At 39.3% G+C, this 20,154-nt stretch overlaps 1 protein-coding gene across 6 annotated transcripts in view; it reads right to left on the minus strand.

Moving 5' to 3' along the window:
• YTHDC2 (YTH N6-methyladenosine RNA binding protein C2) overlaps window positions 1-19,952 on the minus strand; it is an 85,685-nt gene extending 65,733 nt beyond the window's left edge. For 3 of the 6 annotated variants that reach the window (XR_014147286.1, XM_006735077.3, XM_081827244.1), the window contains exons 1-7: window positions 19,568-19,950; window positions 17,887-17,977; window positions 8,699-8,895; window positions 7,217-7,416; window positions 4,323-4,489; window positions 3,459-3,561; window positions 2,422-2,578 (exon numbers count right to left, since the gene is read on the minus strand). Coding sequence is in view for 5 of the 6 variants with exons in the window: in XM_006735077.3 (XP_006735140.2) it covers window positions 2,422-2,578; window positions 3,459-3,561; window positions 4,323-4,489; window positions 7,217-7,416; window positions 8,699-8,895; window positions 17,887-17,977; window positions 19,568-19,748 (1,096 nt within the window). In the remaining variant the exon portion in view is untranslated. Of the gene's footprint in view, window positions 1-2,421; window positions 2,579-3,458; window positions 3,562-4,322; window positions 4,490-7,216; window positions 7,417-8,698; window positions 8,896-17,886; window positions 17,978-19,567 lie in introns of all 6 variants that reach the window. The other 3 variants (XM_081827246.1, XM_081827245.1, XM_081827247.1) reach the window with 3 other exon arrangements.
• Between the last annotated feature and the right edge of the window lie 202 nt (window positions 19,953-20,154).

Here is a 20,154-nt window from a genome sequence, read left to right on the forward strand (position 1 = left end):
CTTAGAGAAGACGAAGACCAAGAGAAGGGGTAAACAAAATACCAAACTAATAGGAGAGAAAAAAGTGTACAATGAAGAAAACAAAAGCACATGCAAACATCCTATGTTGGGAAAGAGTATGATATTTTCAAAAAACTAAACGGCCAAGCTAGTCGGAATATGGCAGGAGACAGGGAGTAAAGAAGGGACTGCAGTTCGAGATGAGGCAAGTCTTATTAAGGATCTAGGTCTTCATCCTGAGATAAAGGTTATCCAAAGTCTTAAGCTCAAGAGTGTGTTCAACATCCTTGGAATTCCATGTCAGAAAAGACCACTCTGGCTTCAATGGACAGCACAGATTTAAAACAGAGCAGAAGGGATGGAACGGACTGGATTATCATTCCAATAATTCACATGAAAGAGAACAACATTTGAATGAAACTGGTGATGATAAAAATGAAAAAATACAGACTCTAGAGATAGAAAGTAAAATTCACAGAACTCAGCACTAAATTGGATGTGGAGGAATGATAAGAAGTGTCAACCATGTTTCTTGGATGTCTGGCTCACAGAACTGGGTAGATGACGATGTCATTCTCTGAAGTAACAAGGAAAGCTGAAAGCCACAGGTTAGCCGGTTGGAGTTGGGGTTTGGTGTCAGACACGTCAAACGTGAGGTGCCAAAACGAGCTTCCAGTTAGCAGACATTTACATTTTATGTATCTTATCATCCAAGAATATTATGAGAAGACAGACAGGTTTGCGCCTTACGTGACTAGGTTGATGGCAGGATTAACTAAAATGGGCAACAAATGGGAAGCAGATTTTGTAGAAGAGATTAAATATTTAGCTTGGGACATATTAGAGATGAGCTGCTTATAAGACATCCAAGCCCAAAGCTCTGGAGATTAGTCTGAATTGGAAATGAGGATTCAGGAGTCATGAGTATAAAAAAGAAAGTAGAAGCCAAGGGCGTGAATAAGAGCTTCCAGGGAAACTACCTGTGCATCTCCAGTACCTAGTAGAGTACAGCACGGAGCAGGAAAAAAGAGGAAAAACAAATAGAAGAAGGGAAGGGAAGGTGAGTAAGGAAGAGAAAAAAAGAAAATGGATCAGGGGAGGAATCCCATAAAATACCAACATAAGCACACAAAGGAGACCGTGACAGTATCGGCTCTAATGCAGAATACAAGACTTAGGAGGCAGTGTTGTCAAATAAACTGAGATGTGAGCATTTCCCACCCAAAAAGGGGGGGGGGGAGGCAACCATGAGAAATACAAAAAACTTAAGATCTTTGTGCAAAATTTAAATAGTAGGCTTTGCAATTAAATCAGTATCAAAACAATACTGGTAAGAATGCACAAATGAACAGCCCCATGCACTACAGAAATACATATAAATCATTTCAGCTCTCTGAAAAAGTACAGTGGCAAAATCTGTTAAAATTAAGAACAGATACACTCTTTTCACTCAACAATGTTAGTTTCAGGAATCTCTCCCTAGAAATAAGAGCACCAGTATATAAGGATATATACACAAAGATGTTTATTACAACACTGTTTATGGTGGGAGGAGAGGAGAGTCTAGAACCAACCTGAGTGTCCAAAGATAAATGGTTAAATAAATCATAGTACATGCGTATTATGAAATATTACAAGAGCTGCTTAAAATAATGAACTACATCAAAAACAATAATGAACTACATCTACAGCTACTACACTGGAGGATTTTTCATGATGTACTGTCATATGAATAAAGCAAATTGCAAACTAATGTATAAGGCATGTGCTCATTTCTCTAAAACCAATTTCTGTATATCTCAGGTATATGGATCTATTTGCATATGTTGTATGAGCATGGACAACATGAGAAAGGATATACAGGAGGCTTTAACCTCAATTAATCTCAGGAAAGTGGGACATAAACTGGAAAGAGGATGGGGCAATTTTGAACCTCTCTCCTATATATATTTGTACTATATCATTGAGGTAAACACATACAACTTTTTCAATTTTTAAGGAGGAATTTAATAATTTTTTTAAAAGATCGGTGTTAAAACAAGTTTGGATTAAAGGACAAGAGAAAAGTGAAGTGGCAGTCTATGTAGAAGTACATAGAAAATAAACATGCAAGCGTAGACTACTCTTTCAAGAAGTCTAGCAAAAAGGGGAAACTGGAGGACAGAATTAAAAGATACGGGACCAAAATAAAGCACATTTCCTTTTAAGACAGGAGAACTGCCCTCCCAACACAGTCCCAAAGAGTGTGGATGGAAAAGGAATAGATGAAGATCTAGAGAGTTTTTGAGGCATACCTCAGAGAAAAGAGAAATGGATGCTCTCTACTTCAGACCATTCCCAACTCCTATTACAATAAATATAATCATGCCAAAAAGTATACTTTCATAAAAATCCTAGAAGAAATCTGATCATTTAACTTACTATATATCACTGGACAACTTCCAAAATATCTTATAAAAAGATTTACATCCAAGGCGGCACTAGAAAGAATAAGTTTCAAAGTTGGGTGCTTTTGCAAAAGATCTCTTAACTTCGTAAGTAAAAAATCACTAAATCGATCCCTTTCGTGTACTTCATCCTGCAGTAAACAAAAATAAAACCATGGAATAGTCAAAACATTATGGATGACTAAGTCTTTAAAATTATGGAGCTGCTAGGTTTTATACTAATTCAAATTAAATGTGAATAAGGCCAATCAGTACTCATGAAAATTTTGTATTATGGACAATTCAGAAATAATCAGACATCAACAACCACTGTGGGTAACAAAGCACTGCCTCTTAGAAGATATAAAAGACACAAACTACAACAAATTCTGAATTACTGGAGTCTAATTTGATGTACTTTTAATACATACAAAATATATTTAAATATGCTTCCATTAGCATCGGGCACAGGTGCACCCTTTGGTTTGAATGCACAGAACTAATAAGTTTCCAAAAACTGCTTATTGCAAACTTATACAATTTAATCTAATGTTTTCCTGACACAAACTCGAGAAAAACTTAGAATTTAATAAGGTGGTAATTCATCTACTTCATCAGCAGCTACTTAATTTAGCAGCTTAACTATGAAGTTAAATGACTACTAAGTGTACCCCTAAGACTGGGAAATACGTATTAGCTAAAGGAGGAATCAGGTGACTAAGCACAGAGAAAAAAGAAAACTTTCACCATTCTGGGGAATGCTAAGCACGTGTATCATTTTCCCATGTAAAAAGCCCTTTTGAAAAAACTTACCTACTTACTTTATTTGCCCTCATAAAACCTGACAGTAAGAATATCTCTACTTAATACAAGTATTTACATCTAACAATTATAGGCAATAAAAAGTAACTTGATTATAACAGCTGTACAAAAAAATTGGTTCTCATGCATACCCTATCCTAAAAATGTCATTACATATTCAAAGCTTTAAGCAATCTGAGTTATATATGGCAAACTCAGCAATATTCTTACCACAATAACATGTGTCACAGTTGACAATGTACTATCTCCTGCCATCAACGTACGAAGCAATACCCCATTAGTGCAAAATGTCAGAAGTGTCTTTGGAGAAACCCTTTTTAAAAAAATAAAAATAAAGCGTGCAATTAAAACTCTTATATGTAATGAAAACATGATCACATTAAATGTTAGTCTTGTATGTACTTTAACAAAGGTTACTTAAGGTTACTAATATAATGGTAAACTGGTATGCATGCTTAATGACCCAAGTTATGTGAAATATGTATTTCATACCTGATAATTTTCAAAATTTTTATTACTAACAGCCTTTAATTAATTGATTATTTTGTTAAGGAACCATAAATTGATTTTTTTTTAAAAAAACCTTTAACACTTTTTGCTCAGGGGAAAAAAGTGCATCATAAGTGAGCAGCTTTCTGAATTACTATATCCAAACTACTGAGAACAAAGAAACAGTACCACTCATCAAGAAGGTACTACTAGCACCACTTCTAATAATCAATTCCGTTACTACCATTTATTGTTTACTATAAACTTCACATCAAACCTGGGCTCTAGCTGCTTTTATTGGCCCATTTTATAGATGAGAAAACCGAGGTTAAAGAGGTGAAATAACTTGTATTTGATCATAAAACTATGAAACGGGTTTCGTATCTACGGCCCAACTCTTTCTTAAGCTATGTATTCAAAAACCTTACTAAGTTCAGTCATGACCTCAACATCTTATCAAAGACTTACTTGAAGCAAAATGATCATCTAATTTTTCAACCAATATATCCTCTGTATTTAGTGAAATAGAAACATTAGTCTTTTCACAGAATGATCGAAGACAGGCTACAGGAGAACCGGCATTACCTGCTTTCTAACCGGATCTGATATCCAATTGTTTGACCAATCCTTTCCCTTCTCTCTGCAGCAACTCTTTCGGCCACAGCAATTGCTGCTAACCGTCTTGGCTGGGTACAAAATATACGGCAGGGGATACCATTTTTAAAGCAATCATCTAAAAGGAACTGAGGAATCTGAAATGAAAGTTTTAAAGTCCTATGAGATGACATGATTGTATACCCAGAAGGTCCAAGTCAACCACAATGGAAAAACTACTGGAACTAAAAAAAAAAGTTCTGTGACATGTCCTAACATAAAATAATCATAAAATCAACAACTTTCACGTAACTTCTAACAATCAACTAGGAAATGTAACTTTAAAACATCTTTTTCACAAGAGAAACTAAAATATTAAACACAAATTCATATACAGAGCCCCTAGGTGGCCCAGTTGGTTAACGTCCAACTCCTGATTTTGATTTCAGCCCAGGTCATGATCTCAGAGTTATGAGATCGAACACCCACGTCGGGCTCTGCCCTGGGGGTAGAGTCTGCTTAAGATTCTCTCTCTCCAGGGCGCCTGGGTGGCTCAGTCATTAAGCGTCTGCCTTTGGCTCATGTCATAATCCCAGGGTCCTGGGATCGAGCCCCACACTGGGCTCCCTGCTCCGCGGGAAGCCTGCTTCTCCCCTCTCCCACTCCCCCTGCTTGTGTTCCCTCTCTCACTGTCTCTCTCTCTCTGCCAAATAAATAAATAAAATCTTAAAAAAAAAAAAAAAAAAAAAAAACAGAAATACATACTCCCAAGTTTCTGACAAAAATGCATGGAGAGGGACACCTGGGTGGCTCAGTCAGTTGAGCGTCTGCCTTTCGCTCAGGTCATGATCCCAGCATCCTGGGATTGAGTCCCGGCATCGGGCTCCTTGCTCAGTGGGGAGCCTGCTTCTCTGTCTGCCTGCTCTGCCTGCCACTGCCCCTGCTTGTGCTCTCTCTCTGACGAATAAATAAAATCTTAAAAAAAAAAAAAGAAAGAAAAAGTACATGGAGAGTAGCAAGAGAATTAGAAATCTTTCACTTTCTATGTACTATTTTCCATAATGTTTGAATTTTACATAATGAACATGAACAATGAACATGAAAATGCAAAAGGCAATTAACTTCCTAATGCTACTAAAGGCAAGATGAAACTGGCCAATGATATGAACTTTAAATTCTATTTATATTTCATAAAACAGACACATCAGTAATTTTACTTTAACTCCTCAAATAAGATGCGATCATTTCTTAGATGTAAACCCATTAGATTAATAGTTTCTTCTTGAAAAGCAAAAAGCAAATAATTCATTTCTAATTAAATTCTCAAGTATCTTCATACCTATTAAATGATATACATAATTGTGAAAATAAGCATACTTAATGCCCATATACAAAGATCATTTAGCAAGAATTTTCAAATAATTTAAATGAAAACATATTTGTTATATTTGTCAAAACTTTCATAATCTCTGTTCAGTGTATGTGCTGCCAAAGTGAACACTCATAATCTCTGTTCAATATAATTAGAACCGGTACAATTAAAACCTACTGGTAAAACTTACTCTAATACTAAAACAATCAACAACTGAACAGATTCTCTGGAATGACTCCATGGAATTTCAATTAATCATAAAAGGACTCACACCGAAGAATAATCTTATATATTGTGCTCAGATAAAAATTTCATCATGTTTTTCATTATTTAGTTTTAAAGGCTCAAGTTTTAGGGATAGTTATACTTCTGTAAAAATGGTTAAGTCCTTCAAGTAAATAAGTGGTAAACTTTATAGTCAACTTTGCCTCCACTCCCTTGCCTTACCTATGGACTAGGTTTATTACACCAACAAATATGACCATAAGAAATGTTAAGCAATTGTCAAAAGCAAATTTATGTGTCCATAAAAGAAAAGATGTAAAATTATATTGACTATTCTATCTGAATCTCTATCAAAAGCAAAGTAATTTTACTATTTTAACATGTGAACACGTAAAGAACATAAACAAGGTCAAATCACTATGCCATACTTACTTCCAATCTGTCACCCAGAGAGAAACTGCATAATGAAGTACTTTGATACTAAACATCCAGGTCAAATCTGTCATACTGATTCCATTCTACTTTGTAGAATGGAATCAATGTAGACTCTCCTTCTACACTTGTGACGAAGCCCAGGCTGGGTTAACAGTAATGAGTCCCGGAGGCAATTACTTACACCCAACTCTGGACTTTCTGGTTATAAGCACTGTCTTCTCTACCTCAGCCAAAAACCCAGACTCCTGAGGCCTCAATCCCTGCCTCCCTATTCCCAGAAGATGCCAAAGCCAACCTATGTAGGAGGCTTTCTCAGAGGAGAAGACGACTTTGTCTTCCCAGAGGACAAACCCTCTACTTTGCTTTATGAGGCGGATAGCAACCCCAAACCACAGACAGGTTGGGACCTGCGCAGGCCTCAATGTCTACAGTCGACTTTATATTAACACGTCATTATTAATACTGCTGTTAATTTAGCTGCTACGTACAAAACACTGATCAGCACGTTACAGACATCTCTAACCTTCACCGTAAATGGGAGCAATTATTAGCTCCATTTTACAAATGAGGGCTCTGGCTCACGGAGGTTACAAGACTAGCCTCGTCCATATTGCTTTATGATGCCCCATCACATCCCCATTTCTATTTAAATGAAGGCCCAATGTGCTAGCTTAAAAGTATTTTAAAACATTTCCTTTCTATAAATTCTCAAAATGTACTCCCAGTAATATCTCTGAAATAACCATTAAAGTAACCAAATGGGGGTTATTTTGGGTTAAAATACAAATTTGATATAAAACTATCCTGTGGGAAAAATATTTTTTCTTCCATTAACAACAAAGAAGAAACAAACCTGCGTAGTCTTTCCAGATCCAGTTTCTCCTACAATCAAAACTACTTTATTTTCTTTAATTATTTTAACAATTTCTTCTTGTTTCTCAAACACGGGCAGAGACTGCCTGAAAGAATCAAATTCAGATTCTCCTCTTTTCACTGGAATCTGAGGTATGCCATTGTTGAGTCGCCCGCTTGTTTTGCTCATTTCCCGGTTTTCTTTGAAAATGAATAAAAGAACAACAACAACAAAAATTTATGATCAACAATGTTTAAAAAGTGTGGAAAACAAAGATAAGTAATTTCCAATGTAATTCCATTCGAGTGTTTCCTCTCTACTCAGTCTACATGAAGTTAGCAAGCAATGCACGACTGCTGTACTCCTACGCCTAAGACTCTAAAAACAAGTTACAAATTTCAGTTATCAGTCAAAAAGCAAATTTCTAAAAGTATTTCTGGTGCACAGTATTTACAAATGAACAAAAATCAACCACTCCATAATGACTAAAAATAAAACGGGATTCTGATATCCTAAAAGAGTTTTCATGCTTGCTTCTATCAGTAACAACACAAAAAACTAAAATGGGAAACAATGTGCATTACAACATCTGTTATGTACGATATGAAAACACATTGTGAAAAGAATAATATTCTGTCTGTGTAAAGCTAAATACGTAAGATTATGTGATCAGTAGAATAATATGTGTAAATATAAGGTCCTAACTGAAAATTTTAGCTAGCATCTGCATTTAATCAATAAGCAGATAGGAATAAAAAAGAGACATGATGTTTTATATTCTTCACATAAATCAAAACATTTTAGAACTTAAATTCCTTGCTATCTAGGACCATGTATTTTCTACACTCTGCAAACCTACTCCAACAGACAATGGAAATTATGCATATCTGTCGCTTTAGGTAAATAATAATTTTCTAAGAAGTTATTTTTCCAAATAATAAAATTACAACTACATTTTACAACCTAAATATATTATTTACCTACCTTTCAGCAAGTTAGTGTACTGACTCTGTCCTCTTACCAGAAGCTAAAGCCCCAATTCAAAAGCTCACTCATTAGCATGTCTTGGCAGTGTAATACAGGAAGTCCAGACCCTGGAGTCAAATCCCAGCTCTGCGGTTTAGTGGCTGGTGGAGTAGCCTTGAACAAATTATTTAACTGCTCTGAGCCCATTTAATCGCCCCTGGGATAGAGGAAATTCTTACCTTGGGAGAGTTGCTAGGAGGCCCTACATAAAGAGTTTAGCATACTGCCTAGCACGCAATAGGTGCTCCATAAACGATAGCTATCACTGCGACACTTAGACTTGTCTAACTTCATCACGTGCCTTAACACTGCATTTCGTTCCAAAATTTTCACAGTTCTTGATTCAAACTGAGAAATCTCATCGCATCTTAGTTTTTTTTTTAATAAATTTAAAATGGTAAAAGAACAGTCATCAAATAATAGGATAGACAAGGAAGCTCCCCAGAAAATACATACCAGCTTCAACTGCAAACACATTTCCTCTTTCTGTTTTAGGCAGAAGTTCAGTACGCTCTTTATTGGTGACAGGAAATCTTTGAATTAGGCTCCTAACAGCATGTTTTGTATTATGAGTCAAATTACAGGTCATCATTGCATGAGCTGTTTCTGATCCATCTTTCTTCTTCACAGTTAGGTATCTATTTGCTCCCTTTCTGAATATTAATAAAAATCATTTATTTACTACATATAGTCAATTTGTTCACAAATGACGTATGCCTACTTAGAAAACACGTCTCAAGCAAAACATTGAAAAAAATCAAAATGCTTTGGGAGAAGATGCTGAAAATCCCAAAAAAAGTCAATAAGGAGGGGTTTGGTGCCGAAGTGGCCACAAGACCATTTTCAATTAAAATTTCAAACTGCTGCAAATCCAGGTTTTAAACCTCAAAAGTGGCCTACTTACCCACAAATGTTAAAGTTTGTCTTAGCAGACTTCATGGTGGATGAAACACACCAGTTGGAAGCATACAGAGGGAGAAAACCAATCTGAACAACAGAATCTAAAAATGATAATAAAGTTATGGTTCACTCTCCAGACTAATATCACCCACTGAACGTTTCCATAGTATGCTGGTAATGTCACATCCCATGAAAACTGTTAAGAGAACCAAGCTTAGTGGCTGGACCAAAAAAGCATAAATCAACATTACTGGTAAGTATTTTCATATGCATCTTGGGAAAAAGAAATTTTTCAAAGCTTCGGGCTCTGGCCTTCAGTTATAAGGTAATGATGATTTATAGCTGTATTCAAGTTATTTGACGTAGGTATATTTGTTTCTTCTGTCGGTCCAGGACCGACAACGTCTTTTACAACTTTTGTAGCTCCAAGAGTACCAGGTACAATGTTATACACACAGGAAGTCCTCAAATGTGTTTTGACTGATTTGATAATGCATGTCCATAATCTAGTAAAATATAATACTCGTAAAGCACTCAGGCTGTAAAACCATACCAACCTGGGTTTGAATTCTAGCTCTATCACTTAGCTGTGGGACTATAAGCAAATTATCTAAAAGCTCTGAGCCGAAGATAATAGTAATACCTGCCTCAAAAGATTACTCATATGACTAAAAAATATAATGCATATAAAGGGCAACATCTGTTACAAGGTAAGTATTAAATGAATGAAAGCTATTATTATATAGTCTGGGGGAAAAAATCACTTATTTTTAAAAAGTTACCCAAAATATTTCATAAAATGTTCTACCATTTGTTACTGTCACTATCATATTACAGAAGTGAGCAACAAAGCCACAAATAAAATGAAAAGTACATGTACACTTTTCCTAATATTCATTAGATTTAAAACTTTTCAACAATATTTTCATTGTAAAAACAATAAAAAACTGGCGATTAACCTATAGTTTTAGCTGTCTAAGCCTTCTTAAGTGAGGTTTTTGTCTTTCGCCTTTTACCAAGATTTTTAATTTCTAGAAACTTTTTATGGAATGCTTTAATGAATTATAGATGTTCAGTACTGTCATCTACTCCTTAACAAGTACTTAGTGATCTTTAAATTATGGGATAAAGACGAAATAATCAAATTTAACCTGATCTAGGAATTTCAGTTATTTCCATGGTAAATAAGAATTACTGGATTCTAAAGATAATCTCTGCAGTAGGTTCGCTTCCCAGGACCTTTCTGAAAATTCAGCACAGTCATTACAGACGCAATCATTCACTCCCCTCCTATGCTATTTATTTCATAAAACTTTTAACTACAGAAGGCAGGAAGTGTGCTGAAATGAACACTAGAGCCAAGAGTCAGGAGGCTTGTGTTCAACTAACTAGCTATGTGATCAAAAATCATTTTATTTCTCTAACACTATATACAAGTTAATTTAGAAATCTCTACTATTTCTATCAGCTCCAAGATGCTTTAATTTTCTTGAAAACTGTCTCTGGAAAGTTTTGCTGTATTTCACCTTTAACTAATTTTATTTCATTCATTCATTCATTCATTCAATCATTCATCATATAGTGAGCACCTACTGTATGCCAGGCACTATGCTAGAACCTGGGATTACAAAGTTGAGTAAAACATACTCTCAACAAGCTCACAACTAAAATGGGTCAGATTCAAACTTTCCTAAGTTGCCTACTACTAATACAGCACTTATGTACAAAAATAACTCAAAGCAAGCATGTGTGAGTACTTAGCCATTACCATTTAAAATTTACTGAATTCATTTTGAACACAAATGGTGGGGTAGAAAGATATAACCAACTTCATGGTTTTTATGTTTTAGTAAGATTCTACTTGTGGCTCTTAGTACTCATTCTTACCACATTCAGCACCATAGTGACACTGGTAAATGATAAAAAGATTAGTGAAATGTTTGGTAAAATATTTGTCTCGTTGTGAGGATGAAAACATTCAATACAGCAGAGATTTGTCCTACTTTGTAAACTAACACACTGAGATCTCATCATGCTTTCCTTCCAAAGTAGCACTATTCTTTGAAGAAAACCATTAAGGGATTCCTTTTCAAGGCAAAATTAACTAGAAACCACAATGTGGAAAAGATGCTAAACAAATTAATGTCACAATAATTTTTTCAAAATAAAATGCAAGCTCCACATGCGATTTTTAAACATAAATGTGCTAATATTACAGGCAAGAACATCATAACACCTAACTTTCAAAGTGTAAAAGTAATCAATACATGGTATCAGGAAGTTTCAGCATTTCAATGCCTTCTTCCTTTTAAAGATTTTATTTTTATTTATTTGACAGAGAGCGAGACAGCAAGAGAGGGAACACAAGCAGGGGGAGTGAGAGAGGAAGAAGCAGGCTTCCAGCTGAGCGGGGAGCCCAATGAGGGGCCCAATCCCAGGACCCTGGGATCATGACCCAACCCGAAGGCAGACACTCAACGACTGAGCCACCCAGACGCCCCTGGCTTCTTCCTTTTAAAGAAAAACTATTAACTCATCAAATTTGATGCAATTTTAATATGAATTTATCAATTTACACAGCATGTTACTGAACATTTAACTCAAATACAACCATATGCCTTACTATTCTCTACTCTCCAAATCTGTAAACAGTTTAAAAAATCAGCTAGGGGGCACCTGGGTGGCACAGTTGGTTAAGCACCCAACTCTTGGTTTCAGCTCAGATCATAATCTCAGGGTTGTGAGATCGAGCCCCGTGTCCGGCTCAGTGCTGAGTGGGGAGTCTGCTTGAGGATTCTTTTTTTTTTTTTTAAAGATTTTATTTATTTTTTAGAGAGCGAGCGAGAGAGAAACAGCATGAGAGGGGAGAGGGTCAGAGGGAGAAACAGGCTCCCCGCTGAGCCGGGAGCCCGATGTGGGACTCGATCCCAGGACCCTGGGATCACGACCTGAGCCGAAGGCAGACGCTTAACCATCTGAGCCACCCAGGCGCCCTGCTTGAGGATTCTCCCTCTCCCTCTACCTCTCCCCTCCACCGGTTCACACATGTGCATGCGCACACACTCTCTACCTCACCCTCCGCCCCTCCTCTGAGCATGCGCACACTCTCTCTCTCTCAAATAATCTTTTTTTTTTTTTAAATCCGCTAAAGAACCAAAATCTGAAATGACAACTTAAAAAGCTCACAGGGGCATCTGGGTGGCTCAGTCGTTAAGCATCTGCCTTCGGCTCAGGTCATGATCCCAGGGTCCTGGGACTGAGCCCCACATCAGGCTCCCTGCTCCGCGGGAAGCCTGCTTCTCCCTCTCCCACTCCCCCGCTTGTGTTCCCTCTCTCGCGGTCTCTCTCTCTGTCAAATAAATAAATAAAATCTTTAAAAAAAAAAAAAGAAAAAAGCTCACAGCCAGGGACGCCTGGGTAGCTCAGTCGGTTAAATGGCTGCCTTCAGCTCAGGTCATGATCCCAGGGTCCTGGGATGGAGTCCCACATCGGGCTCCTTGCTCAGAGGGGAACCTCCTTCTCCCTCTGCCTGTCGCTCCCCCTGCTTGTACTCTCTCTCTCTAGCAAATAAAATCTTAAAAAAAAAAAAAAAAGCTCATAGCCACCAAGGACCTAATGCCTCAAAAAATAATCCACATTCATATGATGCCTTACAAATGCATCATTTCCTATTTCCTTAATTTATACTTCCATTAGGCAGAAAGATACAAAGACCTAACTCCAAACTGTTCTCTTCCCAATACTGTAGTATAGAATTGTAAATTTATTAAAGTTTATATCATAAATTCATACTTTCTTTTATGACTATGTGGAAATTAATAAACCAGTTAACTTTGTCACTAAACAAAGTTGCTCTCATGTCATGGACACCATGATGGTGGTACACTGGTTCATTCTGTGACTTTGGACTATAAACAACTTAAAGACAAGACCTAGCTAATGTTTCCAGTTTAACTCCTCACAGCTCCTCGGACATTGCCATGAACCCACTGTGAACAATCAAAAATTAATGAAGCACTAACTATGTTCAAATCCTGGCTCTGCCCCTTGCTAGCTGTGTGATCTTGGGAAAATTACTTACATCTCCAACCCTGAACTGCTTCATCTGCTATACAGATACCAGATGTTATTAATAGAATCTACTGATTAAGACTATTGTGAGGGCGCCTGGGTGGCTCAGTTGGTTAAGCGACTGCCTTCGGCTCAGGTCATGATCCTGGAGTCCCTGGATCGAGTCCCGCATCGGGCTCCCTGCTCGTCAGGGAGTCTGCTTCTCCCTCAGACCCTCCCCCCTCTCATGTGCTCTCTGCCTCATTCTCTCTCTCTCAAATAAAAAAAAAAAAAGACTATTGTGAGCATTAACTAATCTACTTAAAGCCATTAGCATAAGGCCTGATGCATATGAGTACTTAATGAATGTGAGCTGTCACTATTATTACTCTTAGGCACTGTAGGCTGTTCCTTTTCAATGGATGCCCAAAAAGTCAGTAAGACACTTAAGTCACTTTTAACCAATTTTTCCTATTTTAAGTAGGGGCAGAAAAGGAGAGTGCAGTACACAACCTTCCCAAGCAAGAGGCAAGGGAGGCAGGAACCCGAATCTGAAAAGGGGGCTTTCTTGCAGGGTACAGCCTTCCAGTCAGGGTGACTAGAACACGTGGATACCTAGGAAGCAGGGACGTCAGCAATCACAGGGTAAGAAACCTGTACCTGGAAAACCTATTTTCATGTACTTTATAGTTTCTCTTTCCACAAGTCTTTAACAAAGTTCATTTTGTAAATTTCATTTTGTGTCACTTGGACTAGGAAGAACAGGAAAGAAATTCTGTTTTGTTCATGAACAAGTCAAACAAAGACTCAGAAAAGTATGCTCTTAAAACCAAAATTCAGACCTCAGTTGAGGAAAAAAGGAAATTATGAGGAGGTAAAATATTGGTATGGGAAAGCTTGCCTAAAATTTCAAACAAAACTTTAGGCTACACTAAAGAACACAAATGGGGACGTTACTCCAACAAGATAATTTTCACCAAAAGATGAGCAGTTATAAAAAGTAATCCAAAATAAGTAATCAACTGCAAAATCAATTCAACTCTTCAGGAGGAAATGAAAAACAAAATTTAACACAGACGGCTGCTTTTTGAAAGAAAGGAGAGCAAAAAAGAGAAAGTGATGAGAAAAAATAATTGTCAACTTTCACACAGTAAGCCTAGAATCTATTTTTTTTTTTAAAGATTTTATTTATTTATTTGACAGAGAGAGACACAGCGAGAGAGGGAACACAAGCAGGGGGAGTGGGAGAGGGACAAGAAGGCTCTCCACTCAGCGGGGAACCGATGCGGGGCTGGATCCCAGAACCCTGGGATCAGGACCTGAGCTGAAGGCAGACACTCAAGACGCTCAACCACTCAGCCACCCAGGCACCCCGCCTGGAATCTATTTTTAAACCTCGTGAAATACTCAAAGTAAACTACAGAATCACAGAATCCGAACTAAAACAAAGAGACTTAACTCCTTCATACTTTACATTTAAAAAAACAGGCCTTGAAAGTTAAGGGCCATGACCAAAACTAGAGAATGAGGCAGTGAGACACTGGGAGTGAAATCCAACCTTCCTCCCTCTTCCTCCACACCAGGCTCTCTCTCAAATACCTATTAAGCAACCATGATACCAGGTACAAAAGAAATACTAACTTACTAAGTCAATGAAGTTATGCTAGGAAGTGGGGGGAAAAAATCCTTTACTCAACGGTAAATAGGAAAACCCATGAAAATGAAAGTCAGGTACAAATTCTCATATAAGTGAAAAGAAAGGATATGACAACCATACTCAAAGTACTTCATATATGTGAAAAGAAAAGCATCTGAAAATCACAAGGACAGATAAGCATCGTACTACCTTTAATCAAAGATAAAAGGGGAGGGAAAGCGCTAGGACATTTCCTAACAGGATTTGCAGACCACTAGGAATAGGTACTATGGCCTAGATGAGAATGCAGGGTTGCCTGGCTTCCCTTAGCATCTTTTTTCCTCTCTCTGTCCCTTCAGTGTTTCCTCGCCCACCTTTTTTTGTCCTGATAACTTCTATCTTCTATCTTGCTCTCTCCCCCCTTCCCCAGGTTTCTCCATTCAGGACCATCCCTTAAACAATCATGCTACTGAACAGAAGCAGATGTAGTCCATTCTAATGGACTGCTTTTCTAAGGGTAATTTCTAATGGTCATTTCCAAGTTAACTGTTCAGAATTCAGAACCCATTTGACCATAGAAATAACGTAGCTACAGAACTGTGCCTTACAACAGATGCTTTCTGGTGAAGACCCACAATCTCTTATCTGCAACTCTTAACCCAAGCAACAATGAAAACTGGAAGATTTCTGTAAGTTTGCAATGTGAAAATTAATAAAGGGAAACCTCACTAAAGTGGAGAGGGGATGCTAAAAAGGGAGACCTGTAGGGAAAGCCAAGCTACTCATGTCAATTACAGGAAGAATTGTCAATTACAGACCCAACTTTCTCAAGAGGAAAGAAGCTTGGGGGTGCCTAGGTGGCTCAGTCCTTAAGCGTCTGCCTTCGACTCAGGTCATAATCTCAGGGTCCTTAAGCGTCTGCCTTCGACTCAGGTCATAATCTCAGGGTCCTGGGATGGAGCCCCACATCGGGCTCCCTACTCAGCGGGAAGCCTACTTCTCCCTCTCCCACTCCCCCTGCTTGTGTTCTCTCTCTTGCTGTCGCTGTCAAATAAATAAATAAAATCTTTAAAAAAAAAAAAAGACTCAATGAGACCCAGGGCACCTGGGTGGCTCAGTCGTTAAGCGTCTGCCTTCAGCTCAGGTCATGATCCCAGGGTCCTGCGACGGAGCCCCACATCTGGCTCCCTGCTCCACAGGAGGCCTGCTTCTCCCTCTCCCACTCCCCCTGCTTGTGTTCCTTCTCTTGCTGTGTCTCTCTCTGTCAAATAAATAAATAAAATATTTTTAAAAAAGACTCAATGAGTCCAACTCCTGATTTCGGCTCAGGTCATGATCTCAGGGTTATGAGATCGAGCCCTGTGTCAGGCTCTATGCTGGGTGTGGAGCCTGCTTAAGATTGTCTATCTCCCTCTCCCTTTGCCCCTACCTCCTCCCTCCCCCACCCTCTTTCTCTCCTACTCTTAAAAAAAAAAAAAAGCAAAGGAGTTTCAATTCCAGGCCCCAACAGGAAGATTTACATTGCTGTTTCTTCTTCTACAAGAAATTGACCACTCCAAAACCCAGCCAATGAGAAACCATCATCACCCTTCTTACTTCTCTCCAATGCACTTTTGTTCAAAACAACCCCTCCCAACGTCCTCCTCCTTCTCCACAAAATAATGTTCCTATCTTTTGTTTGTTGGACTTGCCGATGGTTTTGTAGGTTTTTAAGGTTAAAGGCAGCAACTTCATTTGGCAGGAAAGCCTGATTACATTGACATGAGGCTATTTCTAGTATTTATTTATTTTACTGTGAATATTCATGTTTTCCAGCAGAAATATTGATTAAAGGTGATGCCTGCACCTTATGAGGGGTATTACATAACATACTGCAAATACACCCTAAAATGTTTCTAAAATCTGAATCTCAAAATCCACCTGTTCCAGGTGTTTTTAGATAAAGGATTATGGCCCTGTACTCTTTTCATCTGCAAGTGCTGTATTTAACTTATCCAGAGGACTATAATATGGGCATGCTCAAAACCTACCACTGTTTCCGGCACTGGCCTTAGTGATGTTCAAAATGCACATTCACCTAAGCTAAATCCCATCTTACTCAGTAATGTATCACTGTGGGCATTCAAATGCCAGACATTCCTACATCAGATACTTTCATCTTAGGACCTTCCTGCTGTTAAAAATAATGACCTCATAATCTTTTGTTTTCTCTCTTCTTAACCTAAACCCTGGTAAACTGAAATTTTATCTTTCTTTCCCCCCTCCTTGGTTCTTAACCAGAGGCAACTTTGCTCCTCAGGGAACATTTTGGCAATGTCTAGAGGCATTTTTGGTTGTTACAGCTGCGGGTGGAGGTGCTACTGGGTAAGGTTAGATATGCTACAATACACAAGACAGTCCTCCACAATAATTATCCAGTTTGCAATGTTAATAATGCCAATATTGAGAAACCCTGCTATATATCAACCCCTTCATCCTTATTCCCAAAATGAAATTGCTTCACGTAATCACAGAGTTCTTCAATTTGGATGGTTCAAATGACTTTTTCCCCTACGGATCAGTGGCCCTCAAAAATAAATATACTGTTTCTTCCTGGTCCATTTTATTTAGTCTTTTCCAATCATCAGATTCTTGAGCTGGTAAGAAAGAAAACAATGATTATGTATTCTAAAGTTACCACTACAGTACAGTAACATTGAAAGAAATAGTTCTGTAAATAATTGTACTTATCTTTCGTACCGCCATTCTGTTTAAAAAAAGAGACTTAGTTTCTATGAAAAAAAAAAAAAACATTTTCCTCAAGCAAGCAACTTCAACTTTTAAACTCTTTTTCTTACATTTTAAATTTTACTTTTTTTTTTTAACCCCTAAGGGAAAACAAAAAAGGGCAAGATAGGAGGAAAAGCAAAGAGCTGAGTTTGGTACAGACATGAATCAGTTTATCTGCAATATAATTAAGTACGTGAATCTAAAACAGTAATAACTATTTAAATGAAGTCAGGAACATTTCTTTTTTTGGTAAATAATTCTTTTTAAATAAGAAAAGCTATCAGCTTACCCTTTACTTTTAGAGACCAAACCAAGAGACTGACTCAATCGATGAATAAAAGCTCTTTCAGTGCTGGTCAAAGAAGAAGGAAATTCCATTTCTATATGAAAAAAAAAAAAAAAAGAAAGTACCATTTGGGAATATAAAATTTTCTTTCAAGGTTCTTCAATAAACATATAGATATAAAATATGAAAAAACGGGCGCCTGGGTAACTCAGTCAGTTGAGCACCCACCTCCCGATTTCTACTCCAGTCATGATCTCAGGGTTGTGAGATCGAGCCCCAAAGTGCAGCTCCACGCTGGGCGTAGAATCTGCTTAAGATTCTCTCTCTCCATCTCTCTGCCCCTCCCCCAACAAGTGCTCTAAAAAAAAAAAATCATATAAGCATATGTGATTTTACGTGAAGTCATTTTCACATTATGTGAAAAGGTCATTTTATGTGAAAAGTAGGTACTAATTCGATTAACTACTGAATGTCTATCAGAATTACCATATTAATAAAAATTAAATCTAAATGTGATAGAGGATTCTCATGTTCACCAAAGATTACTCCTCTTATTTGTGCTGGAATCTTCAATTGGTAGGATGACTGATGAACATATTTTACTATTTTAACTTAGTTTAGTCCTTACTTGCTTAACAAAAAGATTCATTTCCTTCCGTGATGAGCGATACTCAAGCATGATGAATGCTCAACGTCAAACTCCATTGTCTTTGCTTTCAAAACTAAAGAATTCATATTTCACTATACCTCAGACTGGATTTGTTGCTTTCATAATGCTGAGGCTTTGTTTAATGTAAGTTCTCTCTGTCCAAGTCATTGCCTGTTCTGGATTGTAAGTTTCCAAGGTCAAGGATCCCCTACTTGGGCCAGCAAATCGGAATGGGCACTCAGTACGTTGTACTGATCACCTCGGGTCGGCTGCGGTTCTGCACTGTACGACACAGGACAAGTAGCTTTCCATCCTTAAGAGGTGTGAAAGACGTCTACCAAAACCAGTTTAATTTTCTTAAGTGTTTAAGCGTGATGCTTTCGGGATTTAAACAAAACACTACATATTGCCACTGCATGTCTGATTTCCTCTGCTCTTCTCCGGCAGCTTAAACGTGCCTCAGCTAAGGCTACCACAATTTCCTTTAAAAAAAGGGTGGGGGTGGGCGCCTGGGTGGCTCAGTTGGTTAAGCGACTGCCTTCGGCTCAGGTCATGATCCTGGAGTTCCTGGATCGAGTCCCACATTGGGCTCCCTGCTCAGCGGGGGGTCTGCTTCCCCTTCTGCCCTCTTCCCTCTCGTGCTCTCTCATTCTCTCTCTCTCTCAAATAAATAAATAAAATCTTTAAAAAAAAAAGGGTGGGGGTGTACCAATACCTAAAAACTGTGGGTTAGACGCCCCAAGCTGCCTACAAGCCTCTCTCTGGGGAAAGAAACGCCTCCTGCTAAGGAGCAACCCGACTCTTCCACCTTCTGATTAACGCCAGGCAAGTGCTTTAACCCTGCCGCTCCGCAGGACGCCGTGCATCCCACCGAGCGCTACCAAGCGCGGCCCCGGCCCGCCGGGGAGACCCGCTCCAGTGGGCCCGGGGGCGGCCCAGGCCTTCCCTCCCCACTCTGAGGCGGCCGCTTCACACGGTGGGTCCCGGCTTGGGGGGAGGCGGGGCAGCCGGCGGGGTCCCTGTCGGGAACCTCACCTCTCTGATCCCCGTATCGGAAGCGCTCCAGAGCGATATTGACTGCGATCTTCACCTCCTCGTCTATACGAATGTCCTTCAGCCCCCTGGCCCGGCCCCCGCCCCCAGGGCCGCACTGAGCTGGGCCGCCCCCGCCGCCAGGAACGGGCGGCCGCGGGGAGACGCTGCTCGGCCTGGACATGGCCCTGAGAAGTTCTCCCCGCGGGGGAGCGGCCAGGCCTGCGGGCGGACGGTCAATGACAAGGACGGAGGGCCACTGCCGGGACTGGACCGCTCCGCAGGCGACCTGCGGTGGGCCGGGGTCACCAGAAATCCCCAGTCACCACAACAGCCGAGGGCGCGCCGGCGCCACTGAAACCCCGGCGGAGCGGAGAGCGCGGGCGTGATGACGTCACCAGGGCCGCGGGCGCCCGTGACCTCAGCGCGTCGGCCGCTCCTCGCCTCCCGGCAGCTGTCGGCCAATGTCGTGCCCCCACCCAGCCGATTCTCTCCGTCTTCTCCCGTCCGCCTGTCCGCACCAAGCCGCTCTCGTGCATTCTTTTATTCAGTCACTCACTCTTTCTTTAAATCCTTCATTAATTCCTTCC

The sequence above is a fragment of the Leptonychotes weddellii genome, chromosome 7 (genome assembly GCF_054177405.1).
Source record: "Leptonychotes weddellii isolate Sample4059 chromosome 7, ASM5417740v2, whole genome shotgun sequence".
NCBI classification, from domain to species: Eukaryota; Metazoa; Chordata; class Mammalia; order Carnivora; family Phocidae; genus Leptonychotes; species Leptonychotes weddellii.